Genomic DNA, 24417 nt, shown 5'->3' with positions numbered 1-24417 from the left:
CCCCCTACAGGTTAACCCCTTCACTGCCAGTGTCATTTTTACAGTAATCGGTGAATTTTTATAGCACTGATCACTGTAAAAATCACAATGGTCCCAAAATGGTGTCAAAAGTGTCCGATGTGTCCGCCATAACGATAAAAATCGCTGATCGCCGCCATTACTAGTAAAAAAAAAAAAAATTAATAAAAATGCCATAAAAGTATCCCCCATTTTGTAGACGCTATAACTTTTGCGCAAACCAATCAATAAACGCTTATTGGGATTTATTTTTTATTTTTTACCAAATATATGTAGAAGAATACGTACCGGCCTAAACTGAGGAAAAATAGTTGTTTTTATATATTTTTGGGGGGTATTTATTATAGCAAAAAGTTAAAAATATAATTTTTTTTCCAAAATTGTTGCTCTATTTTTGTTTATAGCGCAAAAAATAAAAACCGCAGAGGTGATCAAATACCACCAAAAGAAAGCTCTATTTATGGACATCAATTTCGAGCCACGTCGCACGACCGCGCAATTGTCGGTTAAAGCGACGCAATGCCGAATCGCAAAAAGTGGCCTGGTCTTTGGCCAGCCAAATGGTCCGAGGCTTAAGTGGTTAAAAGGAACGTACAATGGCTTTCTATTTATTTCATACTGCATATATATTTTTTTTTTATTGGATAAATGTGAAAAATTGTAAAGGCACGTTTCATATTTATTTAAAGCCAGCAGATGGAGCTCCAAGCTCCTTTCCATACGTGTATCCGTCTAATGTTAGCTGCTCTGTTGAATAATAATTAAAAAAAAACTTAATTCTTGTTACCTTTAAAATATGTATATGTGGAGTGAGTAGAACTGCTCTCAATATTTCTCAATGTTTCTAATATAGAGTAAACTTGCACTGCTATGCACATGACATTTTTTTTCAGCAGTTTGTATGCATTAAACCCTGGGGTATTGCCTCCTTGGTCCAGGGCTATGTATGTGTTGTTATTACTGGTAATGCACACATAACAGAAATACAATGGTACATCATTCCATAGGAGCTTTTATATTCTTTTCCTTCTCTCTGTGACTCTGCAGGTTGCAGCATTAAATAACCATGAAGACTTGGTGCGTTTACTAATAGAGAGCGGAGCAGACTGCAGCATCACAAATGAGGTATTAGAGGCAGCTGGATGGAATGGTATTCTGGGCTCAGCTATCAGAGCAAGGATGTGATAAGCTTGTCTCTTTTCTCATGCAGTTTGGAATAAGCATCGCAGAAATGGCTAAAGCTTTCGACAGACAGGTAAAGAGCTGATGATTTCACTCCTAAAACGTTTGCAGCGATTGTAGAAGCCCCCTCTCCTTACCGCTTCCTGTCATTTCCCCGACAGAACGTGGTGCTCATATTAGAGAAGAACAAGGAAGAGAGACGACTGAGCCCTCTGCTATAATAACGCATTGTACCGATGACGCCGGCTTCACACGTCTCATCATCATTTTTTTTTTTTTTCAATGTATTTTTTTGTATTTTACAATGGTTATAAAAACCCCATACCATATGACTTATATCCAAGCGTATTACATTGCTTGACCTACCCCGCCGTCCTGAATCCTTTTTATTATAATATATCAAAGGAAACCGGTAGGAATATATATACGCACAATGCCTTGTGAAAATGTGTTTACCCTCTTTCCAGATTTAGCGTTTTTTTTGATGCGTTTGAAACAGACAGAAATATTTGATCAAATGTACTTGTCAGACATACAGAGAACTGGAGGGGGAGCACACTCTTACATCATTATGTTTTATGTTAACAGAAGGGTATTTCTGTAGTTGTCATTTATAGGATCACTGTGCCTGAGATAATAATAAATCCAATACTATGTGTGTAAGAGTCAATGTACAGAAATGTTTTATATTAAAGGATAACCAAACTTTTGTATAGTTGCCCTTTATCCCCTTTTATCCTCTGATCCAATATAGTTATACCTTAAAGTGATATTAAACCCCCAGTTTTTTAAGGCACTTTAATCACTTAAAGCGGGAGTTCACCCGAAATTTTTTTTTTTTAACATTAGATTGATGCTCATTTTGTCAAGGGGAATCGGGTAGTTTTTTTTTTTTAAATCGAAGCAGTACTTACTGTTTTAGAGAGCGATCTTCTCCGCCGCTTCCGGGTATGGTCTTCGGGACTGGGCGTTCCTATTTGATTGACAGGCTTCCGACAGGCTTCCTACAGTCGCATACATCGTGTCACGAGTAGCCGAACGTCGGTGCGGCTCTATACGGCGCCTGCGCATCAACGTTCGGCTACTTTCGGAAAATCGTGACGCGATGTATGCGACCGTCGGAAGCCTGTCAATCAAATAGGAACGCCCAGTCCCGCAGCCCATACCCGGAAGCGGCGGAGAAGATCGCTCTATAAAACGGTAAGTACTGCTTCTATTTTAAAATACTACCAGATTCCCCTAGACAAAATGAGCCTCAATCTAATGTTAAAAATTACGTTTTCGGGTGAACCTCCACTTTAATAAGATTTTATATTTTGCAGCTTCTTTATATTTTAATCCTTGCCTACGTTTCCATTTAAAGGGGTTGTAAAGGTACAATTTTATTTTTTCCTAAATAGCTTCCTTTACCTTAGTGCAGTCCTCCTTCACTTACCTCATCCTTCCATTTTGCTTTTAAATGTCCTTATTTCTTCTGAGAAATCCTCACTTCCTGTTCTTCTGTCTGTAACTCCACACAGTAATGCGAGGCTTTCTCCCTGGTGTGGAGTGTCATGCTCGCCCCCTCCCTTGGACCAGTTCAAGGTATAACCCTCTCCTACTACCAGCATTCCTCACGGCAGTTATGATGACTCGCCTGTGTGCTAACAGCTGAAATTGATTAAAGCACTGGTTCCCGCATTACATCTCTCCCGCAGGCAGTTTACACTGCCCTCTGCAAACCGCTGCGGGTGTCAATACAATGGCAATTACACCCCCAGATTGGTTCACAGACCGCAGTGCGAACCCAGTAATCAGATTGCATAGATGAGAACACAATGCGATCCGATTCCAATGCAGAAAAAAAAGTCCCTGCACTATTTTCCTGCGAATCCAATGCGAGTTCAGCCACTGTAGGGCTGAACTCGCATTGCACAGACGTTGCATGCGATCATCGCCGCAGCGCAGGTGCGAATCACATGCGATGTCTGTGTTCGCACAAGTGTGAGGGCTTGTTATCCCTGTATCTGCTTAGCGAGCAGTTTTGTTAAAAAATTATCTGTTACTACTGTGGTTTCCGGCTGGGTCACACCTTCACAAAGTGACTACTATACCTGTGGAGAATGCTCCTGCATTCAGGGATCCAACAGGTAAGTGACTGGAGGCCCTTTCCATAACTATGAAATCCTTTTGTAGCTCCTATTTTGGTTGAAAAATTTACTTTTGCCAAACAATATCTGATTAGTCCAAATCCTCTAAATGGGATCTTACCACACCCACAAGGTTATATTTCGTATGGCCATCACTACAGCTACGCAAATGGCTGATCTGGCTTCTTTGTCTTAAGGGAACCATTTTTGGTTCTGCACACAGACAAGCTGGTGTTGAGGTCCATGATTTCTTTTCTTCCCACCTTGCACCGTAATCAGGTACTTATTTCTCGTCCCTCTTTTCAGCTCAAAATAATTAAAATAAAATGTACCCCTATTGTTTGGCTATGGTTTGGGCTGTTCAAGTCTATTTTTCAACCACTGCTTCTTTCAGGAAAACTAGTTCCTTTTTTTGTCATCCCAATTGGGGCCAAGAAGGGAGCCTCAGCTTCTTATTCTACCATCTCTTGGTGGCTCAGACAGCCGACTTGTGGCTTATGAATCTGGTCCCCCTGCCCTTTCCTATTAAGCTTGACTGACCTAGGGCAGCGAGTACCTCTTCTCGTCTTCTGTTCATATATTCTCTAAGCTCTACCCAACGGATGATTCTGCTTTATCTGATGCCATTTTTGGGCGTAGGGTCCTTTAGAACCCTTTCACACTGGGTCGCTTTGCAGACACTATAACGCTAAAAATAGTGCCTGCAAAGCGCCCTGAAACAACCGCTGCTGTCTCTAATGTAAAAGCCCCGAGGGTTTTCACACTGCAGCGGTGCGCTAGCAGGATGGTAAAAAAAGACCTGCTAGCAGCATCTTTGGAGCGGTGTGTATCCCGCTCCTCCAACGCAAATGAATGGGCACTGCGGCTAAAGCGCCGCTGCAGTGGTGCTTTGTGGTGGTTTTAACGGCCACTATCCAGGGGTAAAAGTGCCCACTAGCAGCTGAATAGCACCATGAAATTGACGGTAAAGCGCCACTAAAAATAGTGGCGCTTTACCGCCGATGCACCCACCGCCCCAGTGTGAAAGGGGCCTTAGATGGCTCTTTGACCTGCAGATAGTCCCCAGTTATTGTTGTTTTACACTGGGCCTATTAATGGTTGTTTGCTGTGTTGCCACCTACTCAGGCTGCTTTTAGAAGTTCTAAAAATGAAGGACTTCCTTTGTTTACCAATTGATAAGAGATAAAATATTTTTGCACTCGCTATATTTATAGTAGGAGGGATTATATCTTGGGCTGGCCCACAGGTTTTTTGTTTGCCATTGTCCAGTCCACTTGTAGGCTGCAATTTAACCCAAATGTTTCATATTTCCTGTGTACCTCAGTGGACTCCAAGAGAAATAGTTTTACCTTAAATACAAAAATCTTGTTTTTGCTTTGGATAGATCAGATGACCTTAAAGCAGGAGTTCACCCTTAAATTTTTTTTTAACCTTAGATGGATGCTCATTTTGTCTAGGGGAATTGGCTAGTTTTTTTAAAATCGAAGCTGTACTTACCGTTTTAGAGAGCGAACTTCTCCGCCGCTTCCAGGTATGGTCTTCGGGACTGGGCGTTCCTATTTTGATTGACAGTCTTCCGATGGTCGCATCCATCGCATCACGAGTAGCCGAACGTCGGTGCAGCTCTATACGGCGCCTGCGCAACGACGTTCGGCTACTTTCGGAAAATCGTGACGCGATGGATGCGACCGTCGGAAGCCTGTCGGAAGACTGTCAATCAAAATAGGAACGCCCAGTCCCGCAGCCCATACCCAGAAGCGGCGGAGAAGATCGCTCTCTAAAACAGTAAGTACAGCTTCGATTTTAAAAAAAACTAGCCGATTCCCCTTGACAAAATGAGCATCCATCTAAGGTTAAAAATTAACATTTGTGGGTGAACCTCCACTTTAAAGACCCCTTTCAATTTTTTTTTGTCTGAAATTATATATATTTTAGTTCTGAGAAATCTGCATTAATTTATATAAATGTATTTCTTAAGTGTTTTTGCTTTATTGTTAAAGTCCATTTCTGATTTTAGTAACTGAATAGAGGAGCCTGTGCCTAGTCCTTAAAGTAGGGTGACCAGACATCCCCAGTTTCAGGGGACAGTGCCCTGATTGAGGACACTGTCCCCAGACCAAGTCTGTCCCTGGTTTTATCCCCAGATTGGATTTAATAGGGGGCAGGGGCAATTTCAAAGACAATCAGTGCAGATTTAAAAAAATTAGAATTACACACCCCCGCTCCGCCGTGCCTATTAGCATAGGGGGGGTTGTATTTTTCCCATTATCTGAGCCCCCTTCTGATGATCATGTGCTGGTCGGAGAGGAGGGAATATTTCTTCAGTTTCGGGTGTATGCCCATTTAGCTCCGCTCGCATGTTCTTCTGCCTTGGCTCAAATCCTGGTCAGCCACCTGCCTATCTCCTTGCCTTCCCTGGCGGAGTGATCTTTCTTCCGCTCCCCATCCAGTAGTAGCCGGGGCCCGAAGAGTAAGACTTGAGAGGCTGTGAGGCGGGCAGAGACGGGCAGAGAGTGGCTGATTGTTGCCATTACTAGTAAGGAAAAAAATATGTTCCCGGATTTCATTTTAAAAATCTGGTCACCTTACCTTAAAGGGCTGTGTGAAGAAAGGGTTGTATAGGGCTTCCAATCTAATAATTATTTACATGGAGTTTATAACATGGAAAACATACAGATTAGTCTGATATAAAGCTGGCTACATATAAAATGCTGATCCTTTTCCTGTGAACAGGAAGTCGCGCCCCTTCTGAAAATGGGAAGCAGCATGGTGCTCCTACCATGATGCAACTAAGTGCATTGGGAGGGGCTTAGTGGGAAGGGGTGGGGCTTTTCAGTAACAGGTCTCCAGTATGTGTTGGAAATTCTCAACTTTTAATATATGTATGGGAGATTTTTTATATTGTGAAGCTGTGTAGTGTCTCTGAAAGGAATGACAAGTGCAGGATAATTGTATATTTCTGTGCCCGCAGCAGCCTCAGGTACACAAAGTCTGGGGAAGAGGACCTGGAACCTGATGCATAGCCTGCAAAGATTTCTCTTCTAAAAGGAATTTTTATATAACTCAAATGTATTTATTTTTTTTACTTTTGCAAGCCCTCTACTTTTTACTTCTTAATGAAGGAATGTCATATAGGAAATGTCTTTCTGTCTTTATATTCATTATATGGCATCCAGATTGAGCAGATAAGTACTAAAACCTTTTCTCTCCTACAACACGCCAGCCTGTTATCAGCCAGTGCAGATGGTAATAGCCTGCAGCAATCACCTTTTTTGTTCTGATTGCTTCAAACAGGATTCTATAGGTTCCTGGACCTGCAGGTTCCCTTTACTATTTGCAAGGAAGGACTCTGCTATGCACTCCTTTTAAAGCAAACCTTTCCCGAGGGAACATGCTGGCTGCCATTGCTGACCTCCTTCGCAAAATGCTAACTGTCTATCTATTTGACCACCAGATTAAATACCTTTTGAGTTACTGACCTGGAAGCATGCGGCTCAGAAAAGTCAGAAGTTCCTATGTACTTAACTGTGCAGTGTTAGTGAGTACGGAAGAAACAGGGCCAGCATGACGCTTGGGCTGCCAGCATTTGCCCAGTGTAAAATTCTGGTCATTTTTTTGTGCCTGGTAAGCTGCAAGTGCTGCATTCAGCTCGCCGTACAAAAGAATGGCTGTATGTGGCTGTATTTAAGTAAACGCTGGTGCTTCTGTGAATTGGCATATGACTTCTCTGGCATGAAACTGCGCCTGCAGCTCAACAGTCATGTGAAATTTTTTGCTGGACTCTAAGAGGTAGTGACAGAGTGACACTGGACACAGATTTTTAACCGGTAATAAAAATGTAGACAAAGTCATTACCAAATTGCCTGTATTTGGCAGTGTACCACAAAGATGGAGACCTCCCCGGGAAAGGACATTTGCCGGAGTTGAGAAATTCAGATGTAATAAGTCAAAGATGGCACCAAATGAGCTTGTCGCAGACTTCTCTCCCTGACGGAACTTAGGGCTACCTGGATGGATGACGTTTCGTTATTTTTCAGTTGCGCCATGGCGTACGGGCCCAGTTCCCTACTACCCCGACGCTAGAGATGGACCCAATAGAGAGTAGACTGGCCATCCAGTGTAAAAAAGCAGCGCCTCCTCCTCCTCGTCTGTGATAGGGGAACACTCCCAGCAAGTGAGTCAGTGTTCTGCCTATCACGGACACCCTCTCATCCTCATCCCATGGAGGAGGATGAGATGATGTCCGGGATAGGCGGAACACTGACTGACTGCTGGGAAACTGAGTTCACCAATCACGGACGAGGAGGAGGAGGCGCGGCTTTTGTACACTGGATGGCTGCCGTCTGAGGATTATACAGGGACACAGGCCTTTTACGCTGCTTTTCTCTCTCCCAGGTATCGGATCAGGCAATCACCTTATTAATGTAATTTAGTTTAACAAGGTGTTCTGTAACCAGGGGTCAAGTCCTGGGGAAAAAAGTGTGGGAACTCCCACCCAAGATCCACTCCCCCACCAAAAAAAAAAATGATACGCTCATATGCATAATTACTAAACTGCATTTTTTTTTTAAGCAAGTTCTTTCTAAATCCCACGATAACTCACGGCAGACCTCCGCAATGTCTCCGGGGAACAATGAGAAAAGCTCCCAGGAGACATTGCGGCATCGAGGAAGTGAGGGAATACCCGCACACTACCTGATGAATCCATATACAGGAAGTGGCCAGTAACATAAAGGATCACTAAGGTTCGCCTGCCCCCGACAGTGACTCGAGCTCGGCATCGCCGCTTAGTGAAGGATTGGCTCGGGCGGCTCGGCTGCTCTAGTCCTGCAAAGGGAACCGAGTTCCTGCTGTGAAAAAAGTGCAGGAACTCCGTCCCCGCAGGACTTATCCTATTGACACTTTAACTGAGGAAAAGCTTGCCAGTCTTAATATCTTTAACTTCTAATAATCACACTCTAATGTGCTCAGTTCTTGCTCCACTTTACCTAAATACCATGGTATTTTAGGTTCTGTCTCCCTTACCAATACACTGTAAATTTGAGAGGTATAGTGTTCCATTCCCTCTAATTCACTACAGTATATAATCTCTCCATAGGCAATACGTTATCCCCTGAATGTAATGGTTGTGGTAATGAAATTACAAATTGCTAAATTTGTGTATATCTCCATTTGTTTAAAGGTGTCACACCCCACTTCTCTCACAAATCTTGGAGTAAACATAAATAAGGTATAGGATCAGGCAATCACCTTATTCATGTAGACACAACAGGTTTCAATGCGTCACTGTCACATGACATTAAAAAAGTATCGGTATTCGGTATCGGCGAGTACTTGAAAAAAAGTATCGGTACTTGTACTCGGTCTTAAAAAAGTGGTATCGGGACAACCCTAATGATGATCAAAGACCCAGGTACACTAAAATACTTTTATGTTTCCTATTCTTTTATGCTAGGAGGGAAATTATTTTGAAATTGAATTCCCCGCCCCACCCTCTGTGGGTTTGTGGGAAAAATCTATTAGCTCGGCTCTCCCTATGTATAAAATGACCTATATGAATCGGAATTGTCCTGAGAAATATGATGGAGTCTGGACTGCTTGAGAAACTTGGTTATGCTTTGTTTTCTGTAATAATGTGTTTGACCTTGGTGCCGTTGTCGGACTGCCTACATGTGCATGTCTTGACTTCCATGTTTTGATCAATATTTTGTACTGTTTTTTTTTTTTTCTCTTTTTCTCAATAAATGAACATTCTGTTCATGTTAAAAAAAAAAAATGAGCTTGTCGCTCAAAAAGGAGCAGGAGCTTATTTTGGACAATAGCTGCGCGCACGATTTATTGCTGAAAATCGCACCAGGATTGGGGTGCCACTTAACCGCTTGCCGACGATATACGTCAGCACAATGGCACGGCTGCACAAATGGGCATACAGGTACGTCTCCTTTAAATCGTGGAGCAGTGATCGCTGTCATGTCAGTGGTAGCCCATCCCCCCCACAGTTAAAATCACTCCCTAGGACACACTTAACCCCTTGATCGCCCCCTAGTGGTTAACTCCTTCCCTGCCAGTGTCATTTACACAGTAATCACTGCATTTTTATAACACTGATCACTGTATAAATGACAATGGTCCCAAAATAGTATCAAAAGTGTCCGATGTGTCTGCCATAATGTCGCAGCCACGATAAAAATCGCAGATCGCCGCCATTACTAATAAAAAAAATAATAATAAAAAAAATGGCATAAATCTATCCCCTATTTTGTAGACGCTATAACTTTTGCGCAAACCAATCAATATAAGCTTATTGCGATTTTTTTATTATTATTTTTACCAAAAATATGTAGAATACATATTGGCCTAAACTGAGAAAGAAATTTGTTTTATATATATATATATATATTTTTTGGGGTATATTTAGTATAGCAAAAAGTTGAAAATATAATTTTTTTTTCTCACAATTGTCCAAAAAAATGCAATTGAAAAAAAAAAAATCAAAATTGTCAATATTTTTTTGCTTACAGTGAAAAAAAAACAAAAAACGCAGAGGTGATCAAATACTACCACCAAAAGAAAGCTCTATTTGTGGGGGAAAAAAAGGCGTAAATTTTGTTTGGGTGCAACGTTGCAAAACTGCGCAATTCAGTTAAAGCGACGCAGTGCTGTATCGCAAAAAGTGCTCTGGTCAGGAAGGGGGTAAATTCTTAAAGTGGTTAAAAGTAATAGCATTGCAAACACATCCGCGGTTTGAAATTGCGGCGCTTCCACCCATAATTAAAATTGCCTATTTGTGAATAGAGCCTAATGCGATCGGAATTTCCAACAACAAATGTTCGATGTGAGCTCCTGGTCAGATATTCCGACCGTGTGTAGGCTCCATCGGACGTGTGCTGTCGGAATTTCCGACAACAAATGTTTGAGAGCAGGTTCTCAATTTTTCCGACAACAACAGTTCTTGTCGGAAATTCCGACGCACAAAAATCCTACGTATGCTCAGAATCAATTTGACGCATGCTCAGAATCATTGAACTTTGTTTTTCTAGGCTCGTTGTAGTGTTGTACATGACCGCATTCTTGATGTTTGGAATTTCCGACAGCATTCGCGTGACTGTGTGTATGCAAGACAAGTTTAAGCAAACAATTCGTCGGAAAAAAATCCACGGTTTTGTTGTCGGAATGTCCGATCGTGTGTACGCAGCATAAGAGTCTAAAGTCTTCTTTGCTCAACTGGTTAAAACAAGCACGGCAAAAGACAGCCCTTGCTACATCTACTGTGAACACCAATACTGTAACATCCTCAGCCTGCAGATCAGTCTCCATATTGGGGCTTTTGAGTCCATTTAACATTCTGCCATTTCACCTAGCCCTAATGAAGGGGGATTGGCTGTCTTTTGCTCTGCTTGTTGTAACTAGTTGGTGCTCTCTTTGATCTATTAAACCAGAATTTTATTCTGGAATTATTTACAACCTGTTGCCGTCTGTGTGTATAAAGCCCCATACACACTATCAGTTTTCCTGCAGGTTTTTCTCCTCAGGTTTACCAAAACCATCTAATATAAGGTCAAACCTTAAGAGTTTCAATTTGTATGCAATCAGGCAGGCCCTTGCACTACATGGTTTTGGTAAACCTGAAGAGAAAAACCTGCAGGAAAACTGATAGTGTGTATGGGGCTTTAGGTCCAAGAAGTCAACAATGGCATCCGCAATATTCCTAATAGAAAATGTTTTCTTTAAGGTGAAACTATAGTGGTCTTTTTAAAGCTTATACATGTTTAAGAGGCTTTACATCAGTGTTTTTTTTTTTTTCACTTTTTGTCTTTGTTTTTATAACCCTTTGTTGACAAAGGTTTCCCAGTATCCTATGGGTTATCCAAAGAGACAGACATACCTCTGATCACATACACTGTCTCATGTGCTTAGACAGTGGTGATCAGGCAGGAGAGTGGATGCATTACTCATCTGCCTCATTAACTTGTCCATATGTTTCAGAGGGGTAAAAAAGGAGACCCTGCAAAAAAAGTGTCAAAGCTGTTGGCTCAACATGACTGAGCCCTATAGAAAGTCTAATGGCAGCCTAGGGGTTCATAAAGTGGAAAGCCAATGCATGGAGAGTATCTAAGAGACCTGCAAAGTTGAGGTATTGGTGTCAGAGGTTAGCTATGGCTCTAGTATATTATGTATGGCTACATTTTTACAGGGGACAATGTCACACCTAGAAGAGGTCACAAAGAACCTTGCCACAAAGGTAAGTTATTACGTCTACTGCATGTGTATTAAGTTGTGATTTATAATACTGTATGTACTCTATATAATAAGGCTTATTAACCACTTCAGCCCCGGACCATTTTGCTGGTCAATGACCGGGCCACTTTTTGAGATTCGGCACTGCGTCGCTTTAACTGAAAATTGCGTGGTCGTGCGACATGGCCCCCCCATCAAAATTGGCGTCCTTTTTCCCCACAAATAGAGCTTACTTTTGGTGGTATTTGATCACCTCTGCGGTTTTTATTTTTTGCGCTATAAACAAAAATAGAACGACAATTTTGAATATTTTTTACTTTTTGCTGTAATAAATATCCCCCAAAATATATAAAAAAACAATTTTTTTCCTCAGTTTAGGCCGATACGTATTCTTCTACATATTTTTCATAAAAAAATTGCGTCTACAAAATGGGGGATAGTTTTATGGCATTTTTATTCATATTTATTTATTAATATTTTTATTTTTTTACTAGTAATGGCGGTGATCTGCAATTTTTATCGGTACTGCGACCTTATGACGCATTTTTGGGACCATTGGCATTTTTTCATGCGATCAGTGCTAAAAAATGCATTGATTACTGTAAAAATGTCACTGGCAGGGAAGGAGTTAACACTAGGGGGCGAGGAAGGGGTTGATTATGTTCCCTCATTGGTACTGCCCTGCCACTGGAACATCTTTTGGACACACTTACATGCTACATGCCTGTTTCATCCACCATCTAAGTGTTTTTAACCCCTTATTAAAAGTTTTATACTTCTGCACTTAGAGGCGCCTTGTTTGTTTTTCCGGGGGGGGGGGGGGGTGTGACTGGGGTTCTAGGGGAAATGACAGATTGCTGTTCATACATTGTATGAACATGCGATCAGTAATTTCTCCCCCTGAAAGGATCGGGAGCTGTGTGATTACACACACAGCTCCCGGTTCTCGCTCTGTAGCGAGCGATCGCGTGTGCCCGGCGGTGATCGGGCACGCGCGTCAGCAAGCAGGGGGTGCGCCCCTAGTGGCTGCAATGCAAAATCACGTTATATTACGTGATTTTGCGCAGCCGAGCTGATCTGCCGGTGTAAACCTACAGTGGGCGGTCGGCAAGCATTTAAAGCAGAGTTCCTACAACAAAAAAAAATTAAAAGTCAGCAGCTACAAATACTGCAGCTGCTGACTTTTAATAATCGGACACTACCTGTCCCACGGTCCAGTGATGCGGGCGTACAAAGCCCTGCTTGTCTCCCCCTCCTCTCCGCGGCACCGGCATTGTCATTATCACGTGTGCACGAGCCGCGCTGCGCACTGTGACTGGCCGAGCAATCATCTGGGACCTGTGACGTGTCCTAGATGATTGCCAAGAGGGAGGGGGGAGAGGTGAACTTCCTTCCGGCGCCGTGATGCCCTGGGAGGAAGCCCCCCCCAAAAAAAAATTAGATGTCAGGGGGTCACCTTCCCTTAAAGCGGACGTTACATTTTTTTTTTTTTTTTTTGGAACTCTGCTTTAAGTAAACCAATAAAAACAGAAATGCATGCATTAGAATTTTATTGACCATACTTTTCCAATTTCCTTTGGATCCCCAAGTCAATTTTAGGATGTGGCTTATCACAAATAATAAATATATTTCACATTTTATTTGCAAATTCTAGAGCAGTTGGTTAAAGCAACCGTCCAAAATATGAAACTTGATAGGTTGTAGGGTAACTGTTCTACTTTTAGTTCCATTTATATGCTTATTAGACTAGTGAATAACTTAAAGTGGATTTATATTCTCAAAAAACATTAAAAAAAAAACGCCCACCCCTTCCTAGGCTGCTGTGTCGGCATCTCTGGGTACCTCTGGAGACCCCCACCATTGGAGGGGGCCCTGTTCCCTGCCATTATCATTATGATTTGTCTGCTTTATGCTTTTGGGAACAAGTTCCCTTTTATTTGCATTACATTTTCTTTCTTTACATATTTTTATTCTCTCCTACTAGCATCCTGCTGTTACACAAAATAGCTTGAGGGACTTTCCCAGTGGCTTGAGGCTTATTAAGCTGGAAGAGATTGCAGGAGGGAGCAGACACACTGCACAGATAGGCCATGTAAAGGTGTGCAGAACACATTGTACAGCCTAAAGTTTGCTACAAAGCATGGCTATAGACCAAGAATATCAGCATTGCGCTTGAAAAAAAGGATTCATACAGGTTTATTTTATGACTTTACCGAAGTTATGATGTATTAAAGGCAATAACCATATTTCAGTTTACAGAGATCATAGAAAGGTGTAACTCAACTGTTTATAATAGTAAAAAAAAAGTGGATTTTGATTGGTTGCCAAGGGTTATTGCTCTTTTTAAATAGTTAAAATAAGTTTTACACTGGTCTAAGTGACTATTCCAGTAACCTTTATTTAGCATTAATGTGTTTCCTGAAGGGAAGCTGGCCTGAAACAAGCATGCAGGATGGGAGTTTTATACTTCATTGGCTGCTTGCTTGTTCAAGGTCAGGGTGTGGTGAAACTACATTTGAGTTACCTACCTTGTACTCCGGAGTGAAGGTAAAATCATGATAGCAGTCCTAGATCCTGTACCTATAACAAATTGTCAGTGGCACGACTTTGCTTGACTAGCAAATGTCAAACATATTTGTACCTAATGATACATTTCTATTCTGTAGGCATTTACAGATCAATAATTGTGAATTTCCTCCAAAAAAAAAAGCATATTGAATGGAATTGCAAATTTTTATTGAATTTCAGGTGAGTGCGTTTAATACTATGAAACCATTTTATGTGCATCATTGTGGCATATTTATTTTGTTAGACCCCTTTCATACTGAAGCGCTGCAAAAACAGCCGCTAAAGCGCCGGTCGTTTTTGCGTTGGTGGCAGTTTTCGGGTGGTAGCGAGTTGCTTTTTTTTAAGGTCCCGTGACTATGGGACCTTAACCCCCCCAAAAAAACGTGTTTTGCGGCGCTTTCAAAGCGCTTTTACATAGTTAGTTGGTTGAAAAAAGACACAAGTCCATCTAGTTCAACCATAAAAGGCGATTTGAAAGCTGCCCATTCATTTCAATGGGCAGGGGCTTTTTGGAGCGCTGTTTACAGCACTCCAAAGATGCTGCTTACATGGCTTTTTCTACCGTACCACAAGCGCATCGCCCCAGTGTGAAAGCACACATTCAAATAAATGACAGTGCAGTTTTCAGGCACTTTTCCGGAGCTATTTTTAACACTAAAACACCCGAAACCTGCCCCAGTGTGAAAGGGGTCTTATTGGTTTTATTCCTTGCAACAAGAGCAAACATAAGCACCTGTTCATCAGTCCCGGTAGCCACTTACAGGGATTCTAAACTCCGAGGCCGGTGAGTGTCATCAGGTCTAGTGTAGAACTAAGCCCCATTCACATTGCTGTAGCACATCACTAGGTGTTGCACATTGGGCAGCTATTCTTTTTAATGCACTGTCCTTACTCTCAACACATGTTTTAGTTGTAATTTATAGCAGTAGTAAACCACTGGCTTTAAAAACAAAAAAAGGCAGTTATACATACCTCAATACTAAACCCTCCAGCGGTGTGCTGTCACCACTAACGGGGCTTCTATCTTCGTCTGGTCTTCCTTCCGGGTTGGCGGGCTCCGGTCCTTTGATTGTACGAGCCGCAATTACGTCACTCCCGCGCCTGCATGCAGAAGCCTCTGTTCTCAGCAGAGGACTCTGAGGGAGCGGCACGGGTAATGCTGTTCCTTCAGAGTGCATATGACGGTGACGTCACCGGGAGCTTCGCAAGTAAATATCTCCTAAGCGGTGCACATTTAGAAGATATTTACTGTACCTATAGGCAAGCCTTATTATAGACTTACCTAGAGATAAAAATCAACCAAGGGAGTTTACTCCAACTTTAGGAAAGCACAACCACCCTTATTTCACTGTTTACTTTCCCATATTGCACTGGAAGAATGAAAGGCGGTTGCTTTAGGACAATACAATAATGACACAGTAAGAAATATCCAAACGTCTGATCGGCATACATGCATAAGGACAATGTCTTGAAATTAGGGAACATCTTTAAAAATGGGCCCACAATGGAAGTCTATATAGATTTATATTATGACCGTATCCGTTTACCTTGCTGGAGCCACCTGGCCTGTCTCCAACTTCGCAGGATCAGCAATGATCTATCGGATATGAGGATTCTGCATACAAGTCTCTATTATAGGGGTTCTTTTCTTAACCTCTTCACAATTACAGACCCCCAGTGGACTGCTCATTATGTCCCAATACCCCTTTTATTAGACTGTCTAAATTACCACCACCAGTCTCTTGGGTTGGGTACCAAAATGACTTCAAATAGTGAAGAAAATCCTGATCCAGTTGGAGATCAAGTGCGTAGTACAGTTTTTGTTTTCCATGCTCCAGGTTAGGAACCCCATGTCCATAGTGAGAGATACAGTGCGAATGATTGTCAGGAACTTGTCAGGGCAGACTTCTTGTTTCTTCTATATCCGAGCAAATTATTGTTTTGGCCTCAAAAGCCGTCAGTGAAAACTGGCAGAGAATTTCTTCAATGGCCATGCATAAGTATTCACTCTACACGCTCAATCAAATCAATGTAACAAACTTCAAATAAGATCTTAATATAAAGCTTGTTTATTGGTATAACAATTTTCACAACAGACGGCTGCAGTGATCGTGCATTAAAGATTGCAATAGATTGTTAGACCTTAGGATTATAATAGACAATGAACAACGTATAAACCTTTTTTGTATCTTCATACATACACGCTTAATTTAATAAGGGAAGTGCCAAGGAGAATGATTCTGTGCAAGGTGCAGTTCCCATAGCGACCTATTAGATTTCAGTTAGATCAGCAAAAGGTGAATTCTGATTGGTTCCCATGGGTTACTGCACAGTAATGCTCATAGATCTCATGGCAGGCTGGATACTGTATAGTGTTGGCACTGTACAGCCAGATACCACTACTACTGCCAGCTTGTCCCTATTTGTGCTGCTTCTGCTAATTGTACATCTATATAATACTGAACATTTTTGGAACAGAGGCATTTCATCTTTGTAAACATAGTGAGTGGTACAGAAGTCACAAAGTATACAAATTTCTTTGTGCAACAAGTGCCATTTATAAACCTGGACATTCAGTAAAAACATTCCAGCATACAGTAATTGGCCTCATTTGACTTTTAGAAGAATACACAAGTACACTGAGCTCACAGATAAGTGGTCATACTATAATGCCTAACCTCAAAGAAACAAGACAGTAGGGCTGAGAATGATTGTGCTTTTCCCAGAATAATGTAAACTCTGCTTATCTCACATGCAGAAAATATAGCGTGATGGGGCCCTGTGCTATACCCATTAGGGAAAAGCAACAGATGTGCTTTAAACCCCCCACACTCACCCCATCACATTGCCTGGTCTATGGCACTTTCAAGTATGGAGGAGCATGTGACAGTGCTGGACCAGTCAAGTCCATCTCATGGGAATCCAGCGCCCTGTCAAAGCTACAACTAAGGGGACTCAAAGCCTAGATAGGATTTTCCTTTTGCTCCCAGTGGCTGAGTGAAATGACAGTAATGCAAACATATGCTGCTGGGGAGGGGGACATAATGGTGGATTCAATAAATGTGCGTGGAAAATGGACAGGTTTGCTTTAAAAGAGAAGTATGGGGTTTTTGCAGATTTTATACTTGCCTAGGTGGATGCAGCATCAGTCCGAAGCTGCATTTGTCCCCCACTGGCTCGAACACTGAGAACTGAGTAATCAAACACTGCAGATCGCTCGGTTCTCAGAGCTCCCTGAACAGAGAGCTGGTGACTGTCAGTCACTCCTCTTCGCCCCTGCAGTGCTCACTGGAGCGCTGGGCTGTGGAGAGGGTGGAAGCAGCCAGCTCAGCCATGTGGTGGGGGGAGATCCTGCCTCTAGTGTTGTGATCTTGCCTGAGCCTGGCCTTCTGTCTGCTGAGAACGGGTAATAGGAGTGCAAAACAAACTGCACTCCTGTGATCCACAAGAGAAGTACAGCCAAACAAGCTTTGATTGTAATTCTCCTCTAAAGGAAATCTTTGAAGACAGAAATATACCAACTGCCATTGATGGCTTGGTTTTAATTAATTTTACTTTTTTGTTTATTTTTGAGACACGTTTTTCCTTGGTTGGGTCTTTCATAAAGGAATGTGAGAGGAAATCCTGCGAAAGTGAAGGGAATACCTGGTTGTTAAATAGATGATTTCCCCTTCATCCCTGTTCTGGTGACAACCCAAAATTTAGGATCTTTTACTTTCTATCATCTTTTGATGATAATGGTAAACTTGACAAAATAGAAAGGGTGACCCTCCTTATCAGGGACACAGACAGCAATAAAAGCCTGACAGGTGTTCTAATCCTTCTAATTGACACTAAAAAAAAAGTTCAAAAAAGTTTTGCCTTTAGTTACACTTATTACTTTTAATGAGGTGTGTGTTTTTTTTGCATATGATGGTACAGAACACATGAATGGAAAAACCAGTGATCTGCACATAGCAAAGGAATTGCAAAAGAACAGAATAGCTACATTGTATCTATGGTATATAGAATACATTCTTAGGGATAAGGTTTCATTCACATAGGTGTACTTAAGATTTCACCCGCGCAAGGACCGCATTGGGAGAACTGGCTGCTAGGATTCAACCACTGCTTCCCAATTTAATGTGTGTGTGTGTGTGTGTGGGCGAGTGAGTGAATTGCAGAAAGTGTGAATTTGGGGACACACAATCGCACAGATGTTAAATTGGGAGCAATAGCTGCATCCCAATTACCATAAATGGGACTGCCTGTATGCAGTGGCACAAAATTCCTGTGCATCTTTTGCAAACAAAACAGCGGGTGTATGCTTAAAGCTGAGTTCCACCAAAAAGTGGAACTTCCGCTTAAACCACTCCTCGCCCCCTTACATGCCACGTTTGGCATATCATTTTTTTTTGGGGGGGGAGTGGGGGCTTCAGTAGGAGTGAGACTTCCTGTCCCACTTCCTCCTTCCGCCCAGGGACCGCTTAGGCGATACGTCATATCGCCTACGGCGGCCCCTCCCTGTAGGCGATCACCTGGGACACGTGACAGGTCCCAGGCAATCGCCTGTCCATTTAGATAGCGCAGTGCCGCTCGCGCAGTGAGTGCCCGGCCGTGAAGCCGAAAAGCGGTCACGGTCGGGTGCCCACAGTTAGAATGGAGGCGCCGGCGGAGAGGGGGGGAGAGGAGCGGAGCGGCGCTGGACAGTGGAGCAGGTAAGTGTATGTTTGTTAAAAGCCAGCAGCTATGCTTTTTGTAGCTGCTGACTTTTAATGAACATTAAAAAAGGCTGGAACTCCCCTTTAAATTCTCCCATGTGAATGGGGCCTAGGAAGCAAGCACCTTAGATGCCTAGTCTAGTCTTATTGGTTAAAAACAGGTTGGAAATGATCGTGCCAAATTTTTGTCCTTTTTAAATTCCCATTTCATTATTACAAGAACATCACCATTATCTGCCCAGTGACCTGACAGCCAGCACCGGCTACTGTGATGTTTTTATTTTATACACTGAAGGTGTAAATTTTTAGCGCAGAAATTTACGAAGCTCCATGTGTATTATATCGTCCACATGTATAATATATACCAAGTTTAATAAGTCTCAACAGAATTTCATATGAATGGATAGACAGAATATTAATTGTGTATTATATATTCCCTTTGGGTTTGTATGCATATTGCTTTTCTTCTCTTTTCCTGTGTTCTGAGACTATTAAATTGAGTGTGGTCTGGCAAATAGATGTTTTGATATTTTTTGCTGCTTACACAGTGTTATACCGTATATCTTATTATGTGACGCTCATATCCTTGTTGATATTTTAGCCAATTCACACATTATTTTTGCTTGTAGCACTTTTCTGTTGTCCTTTTGCATATAGACACCTGATTATATCTAAGGTTATTTCATTGAGGTTAGTTAGAGGGAGCTTTAATATTATTATTTTTTTTAGATTTACTTGTGAAAAAGATCAGCTTCATGTAAGTAATGTAACCAGCGGTTGTTAAATGTTGTATGTATAGTTTGTAAATATTCTGTATGTGACAGAAGCAATATTTGTTCATTTAGTAGTGACAAACAATGGTTGTGCCTCGCTGATCTTCCTTTGCTGTAAATCTAGGAAGCAGCATCTGTCTTATTTAAAAAATATCTCATATGTTCAGCAGCAGAATTTTAAACAAAAACTCTACAATCAAAATCAATACTGAGAAAGTCAATGTCTCAAAATTAATAACCCAGTACATATCAATCAATACAAAATAAATGAATAAAAGTCCAATATTTCATACAACTGTTATTGTTTTCCACCAACTGTGTGAAATGTGGAAAGCCGATGACACCAACCACCACCACTTTATACTCGCCAGATAATATGAGCAGAACAACAGCGTATTACGCAATCTTTAGTCCTTTGACTTGGTTGGTGGAAGACAATAACAGACACAGTTCTATAAAATATTGGACTTTTATTTAGGGGTAAAATAAGTATTGAACATGTCGCCATTTTTCTAAGTAAAAATATTTCTAAAGGTGATATGGACATGAAACTTTCATCACACGTCTGTAACAACACATGGAATTGCAAAAATGATTACGTGTTCAATACTTATTTTAACTGCTGTATATTAACAGTCAGGACTTTGTATTCAGTTTATTTTGTATTGATTGATAAAGGTACTGGGTTTTTAATTTTGAGATATTGACATTCCCAGTATTGACATGACTGATTTTGATTTCATAGCTTTTGTTTACATTTTGGCGCTGAACATATGAGATGGTTTGTGTATTGACGTTTGCTGCAAGCAGCTACATGTTTGACTAGGGCTGACTGGTTCCCCGTGCATAACATGTTAGTTAAAAAATAGATTAAGGGTGATTTACTAATGCCAGGAGACGACGACCTGTTGAAAAAATAAAAAACAGAAAACAGCCAACCTTCGACCGTGTGTATGTCCAACAGAAGCCAACCATTCAGCCAGCTTCTGTCGGACATGCACGCTGGAAAACTAGAAAAAAACTGTAGTGTGTACCCAGCTTAGGACTGGTTCACACCTATGCATTTTTAGTGCATTTTGCAGATTTGCACCACAGTCAGGGGCAGTGCTACCACTAGGCAAACTAGGCAGCCGCCTAGGGTGCCCGGCCACTGGTGTTCCTACTTTCTTCTCTTTGCAGCAAGCAACTAAGTCTAAGCGGGCAGCCGCTGCTCTGTTCACACATAGTGTCAGAGGCGGTGGAGGACTGTGTCTCTGTCCCGAAAGAATGGAAGCAAGCAAACATTCATTGATGGGCACTTGTAGGCTGCATTTGATGGGCACTTTATTAAAAAGGTGGGGTTTACATGGGCAGGGGAAAGGGGGTGGACCCGGGGGGGGCGGCAAAACGAGGTTTCGTCTAGGCCGCAGGGATATGCAATTAGCGGACCTCCAGCTGTTGCAGAACTACAAGTCCCATGAGGCATAGCAAGACTCTGACAACCACAAGCATGACAACCAGAGACAAAGGCATGATGGGACTTGTCGTTTTGCAACACCTGCAGGTCCGCTAATTGCATATCTCCAGTCTAGGGTGTCAAAAATCCTTGCACCAGCCCTGACCACAGTCCATATAACATGGTTTCCTATGAAACACGTTCTGTACTGCAAATCTGCAAAATGCACTAAAAATGTATAGGTGTGAACCAGTCCTTAAAGGTGTTGAGACTTCTAATTGTGTGACTATTCGCTTCAATTATCCAATCATGTGCAGATGAAATAAGTAAACGAGAATTTGTGTTCACGTGATATAGAATATTTGATGTGAATATTTACACAATTTACTGTGTGAAGATTCTCAATTCCCTTAGTAAATCAGCATCATTATCTGCAGTCTATAAGAGAGACTGTCCGTTTTTTTTATTTTTTATGGCCAGCTGTGTTTTTACTGGAGAAGTCGTGGTAAATCTCTCCAACAGGGACACTGAATAAATGAAAACCATTTTTGTCAAAAGTTCGAACTTATCTCCATTTTACTAAGTTTTATTGTGCCTTCCTGTTCTGGTGACAACTGCTCCCTATTTTATGTAATGGTGTCACAGGAATTAAGGAGAAATCTCCACAGCTGATGAATATTTTCACTTTTCCCCACGCTATTCAGAATTAAACAAAACATGGCTGGCTTTAGGTATTTCATCTGTCTCTTGGAAAAAAATTGATATCCATGCTCTAAATTATTCACATTGAGACTAATTGTATGAATTTGTATGGATTACGAATGTGTGCAATTAAACATATAATAAGATTTGAGGGCATTTTTCAAGGGGTAAAAATCACCACCAGCAGGTAGATCTCAGCTATCAGGTCTTTAGAACTTACAACAAATGGAGAAAAAGAAAACCTTGAAGCGTAGCTCTTACTGACCTATACATGTAACCTTTAAGTTAAGACACACATATCAATATGATCATTTGATGCAACTAGAATTAATAAATTGCATAGGAATAGTAAACCTCAGACCCCTCCATTTAATTGACCTTTTGATCGATTTACCACAGGCAAGTCAATTAGCTGCAGTGACATTTTATTGATTGTTTCTGATTGAACTAATATCTGCTTATGTGTCAGACAGGAATAGTTTGTTTGCAATCGCTCGTACCAATTCAATCACTAATCCAAATGCATAGTCACCTGAAAAGAAAAGTAAACTCCTACTGGGGGAATACTAAGACTGCAAATGCCAATCCCTTTGAAAATCCATCTGTACTGTTGGCTTTTAGGCAGCTGACCTGGAACATCAAATATTCTGATTCCCTGGTCTGCATGCTTGTTCAGATCAATGATTCATAAGGAAACAGAGCCCAGAGATAGCCAGGTAACTAGCATTATTGAAATGAGGCAGGGGTCAAGTCCTGGGGAAAAAAAGTGTGGGAACTCCCACCCAAGATCCACTCCCCCACCAAAAAAATAAAAAAATGATACGCTCATATGCATAATTACTAAACCGCATGTTTTTTTCTAAATCCCGCAATAACTCGCGGCAGACCTCCGCAATGTCTCCTGGGAACAATGACAAATGCTCCCAGGAGACATTGCGGCATCGAAGAAGTGACGGAATACCCGCACACTACCCGATGAATTCATATACAGGAAGCGGCCAGTAACAAAGGATTACTAAGGTTCGCCTGCCCCTGACAGTAACTCGAGCTGGGCATCGCCGCTTAGTGAAGGATTGGCTCGGGCGGCTCGGCTGCTCTAGTCCTGCAAAGGGAACGGAGTTCCTGCTGTGAAAAAAGTGCAGGAACTCCGTTCCCGCAGGACTTGAGCCCCGAAATTAGGTCAGCACAGGTTTTCTTTCAAATTCAGTGGTTGTTCCTCTTAAATGAATATATCAACTCAGGATCTTTGTAAAGCTGTGAACCTGCCCCCCCCCCCCCCCCGCCTTCCCTGTACAGCCATACTTACTATGTGCCAATCAGGAGCATGAGTGTGGGTGATTAGAGTTTTAGGGGGGAAATTAACAAAGCTGCGGCACTTTTCTGGCATCATTTGCACTTGTTAATGTGCTGCACCTAATTAAAAAAAAATCTGCAACCGTTTTGGTTCTGATAGCAACTCGTGTGCCAAATTAAGGTAATTATAATTTTCCCCAATTTTACATTGTGGTGCGACACCTGCGCCAAATTCAAACTAAAGTACCGACAGTTTGTATCCTACAAAAGTGAAGCCAGTTAAGAACAACTTTTTTTGACGTACGGAGACAGATTTTGTGAAAGTGTCTCACATGCAAAGTACAGGTTCTAAACTGTCTTTATGAATTCCAGGGACAGTTTTAGGACAGGAAGTGATGAGAAATCTCTCCAATGGAGGTATCAACAACATATTTTTTATAGAGAGAAGAAGCTTTTTTTTTTTTATGGCTGTCTGTACTCTCAGTGATTCCCATTCCTCTCATTTCTTGCAGGAGTGTCACAGGAAGTAATATTAAATCTCTCCCAGGGGGTCACAGACCTGACAAAAATGTAAGTCTTTCCTTCTCTATTGCAAACTTAAGGCCTTAAGCTGATGGTCAGGAGGTCAAATGTTCTCTTTCAGGGTTTAAGAATTCTACTAAGTAATATGGAAAACACTTAGAAACCAGAGAATGTGACCTTTACAACATTCCCGGTTGGGAAATCAATTGTTCCCTTTTACAATACATGCACCTGGGTGGTTCTCCTTCAAATAATGTTTTTGAAAGACAAATTCTCTGCTTTATAAATAGACTAATTTAAAAGATACGTTTCAGGTATAGAATTTTTGGCATACTTACAAGTATGCCTTACCTGTGGGGCTGTTGTGGAAGAGGAAAATCACAGGTATGTTATATACATACTTATATTGGGAATAGCTGTCTGCCGGGTCCCACCTCCAATGCTATTCACAGAAAGCCTTGCATTTTTCTCAGTGAATACAAAGCATTCTGTGATTTGACAAGGCGAAGTGGTGGTCTCCACCATGTCCCTTCAGAGAACACTTGCCATTTACTGTATTGAGAAAAATGCAAGGCATTCCTTGAATGGCATCTGTGCCAAGCAAGTGCCCCCCTTTCTTCACTATACAGCAGGGCAACCACTTGGTACGAGATCTGGAAAGCCACAGTGATCACTGGAGTAGCGGTAAATACTACAGTGATTTCAAGCTTCCACAGGGTTCCCTCAAGTATGCCATATGCATACTTACACTGGTCCAAGCCAAAAAATGTAACTATGCAGCTTAAGAAAGTATGCTCATCAATATTTTGGGAGAAAAGTCAGAAGATTTTGCTCAGATTCATAAAGCGAACATATTA

At 41.6% G+C, this 24417-nt stretch overlaps 1 protein-coding gene across 3 annotated transcripts in view; it reads left to right on the top strand.

The window, feature by feature from the left end:
- Positions 1-24417, top strand: part of FANK1 (fibronectin type III and ankyrin repeat domains 1) — a 191319-nt gene that overhangs the window by 149176 nt on the left and 17726 nt on the right. The window contains exons 9-11 of one of the 3 annotated variants that reach the window (XM_040361435.1): positions 1066-1143; positions 1229-1273; positions 23551-23608. In XM_040361435.1, coding sequence (XP_040217369.1) covers positions 1066-1143; positions 1229-1273; positions 23551-23568 — 141 coding nt within the window. In that variant the 3' untranslated portion in view covers positions 23569-23608. Of the gene's footprint in view, positions 1-1065; positions 1144-1228; positions 1274-1361; positions 1912-23550; positions 23609-24417 lie in introns of those variants that run through there. The other 2 variants (XM_040361434.1, XM_040361432.1) reach the window with 2 other exon arrangements.

Source organism: Rana temporaria, chromosome 8, assembly GCF_905171775.1.
Source record: "Rana temporaria chromosome 8, aRanTem1.1, whole genome shotgun sequence".
In the NCBI taxonomy this organism is placed as follows: Eukaryota; Metazoa; Chordata; class Amphibia; order Anura; family Ranidae; genus Rana; species Rana temporaria.
Note: the sequence above shows the minus strand (reverse complement) of the source record. Positions and strands in the feature narration are given on the sequence as shown.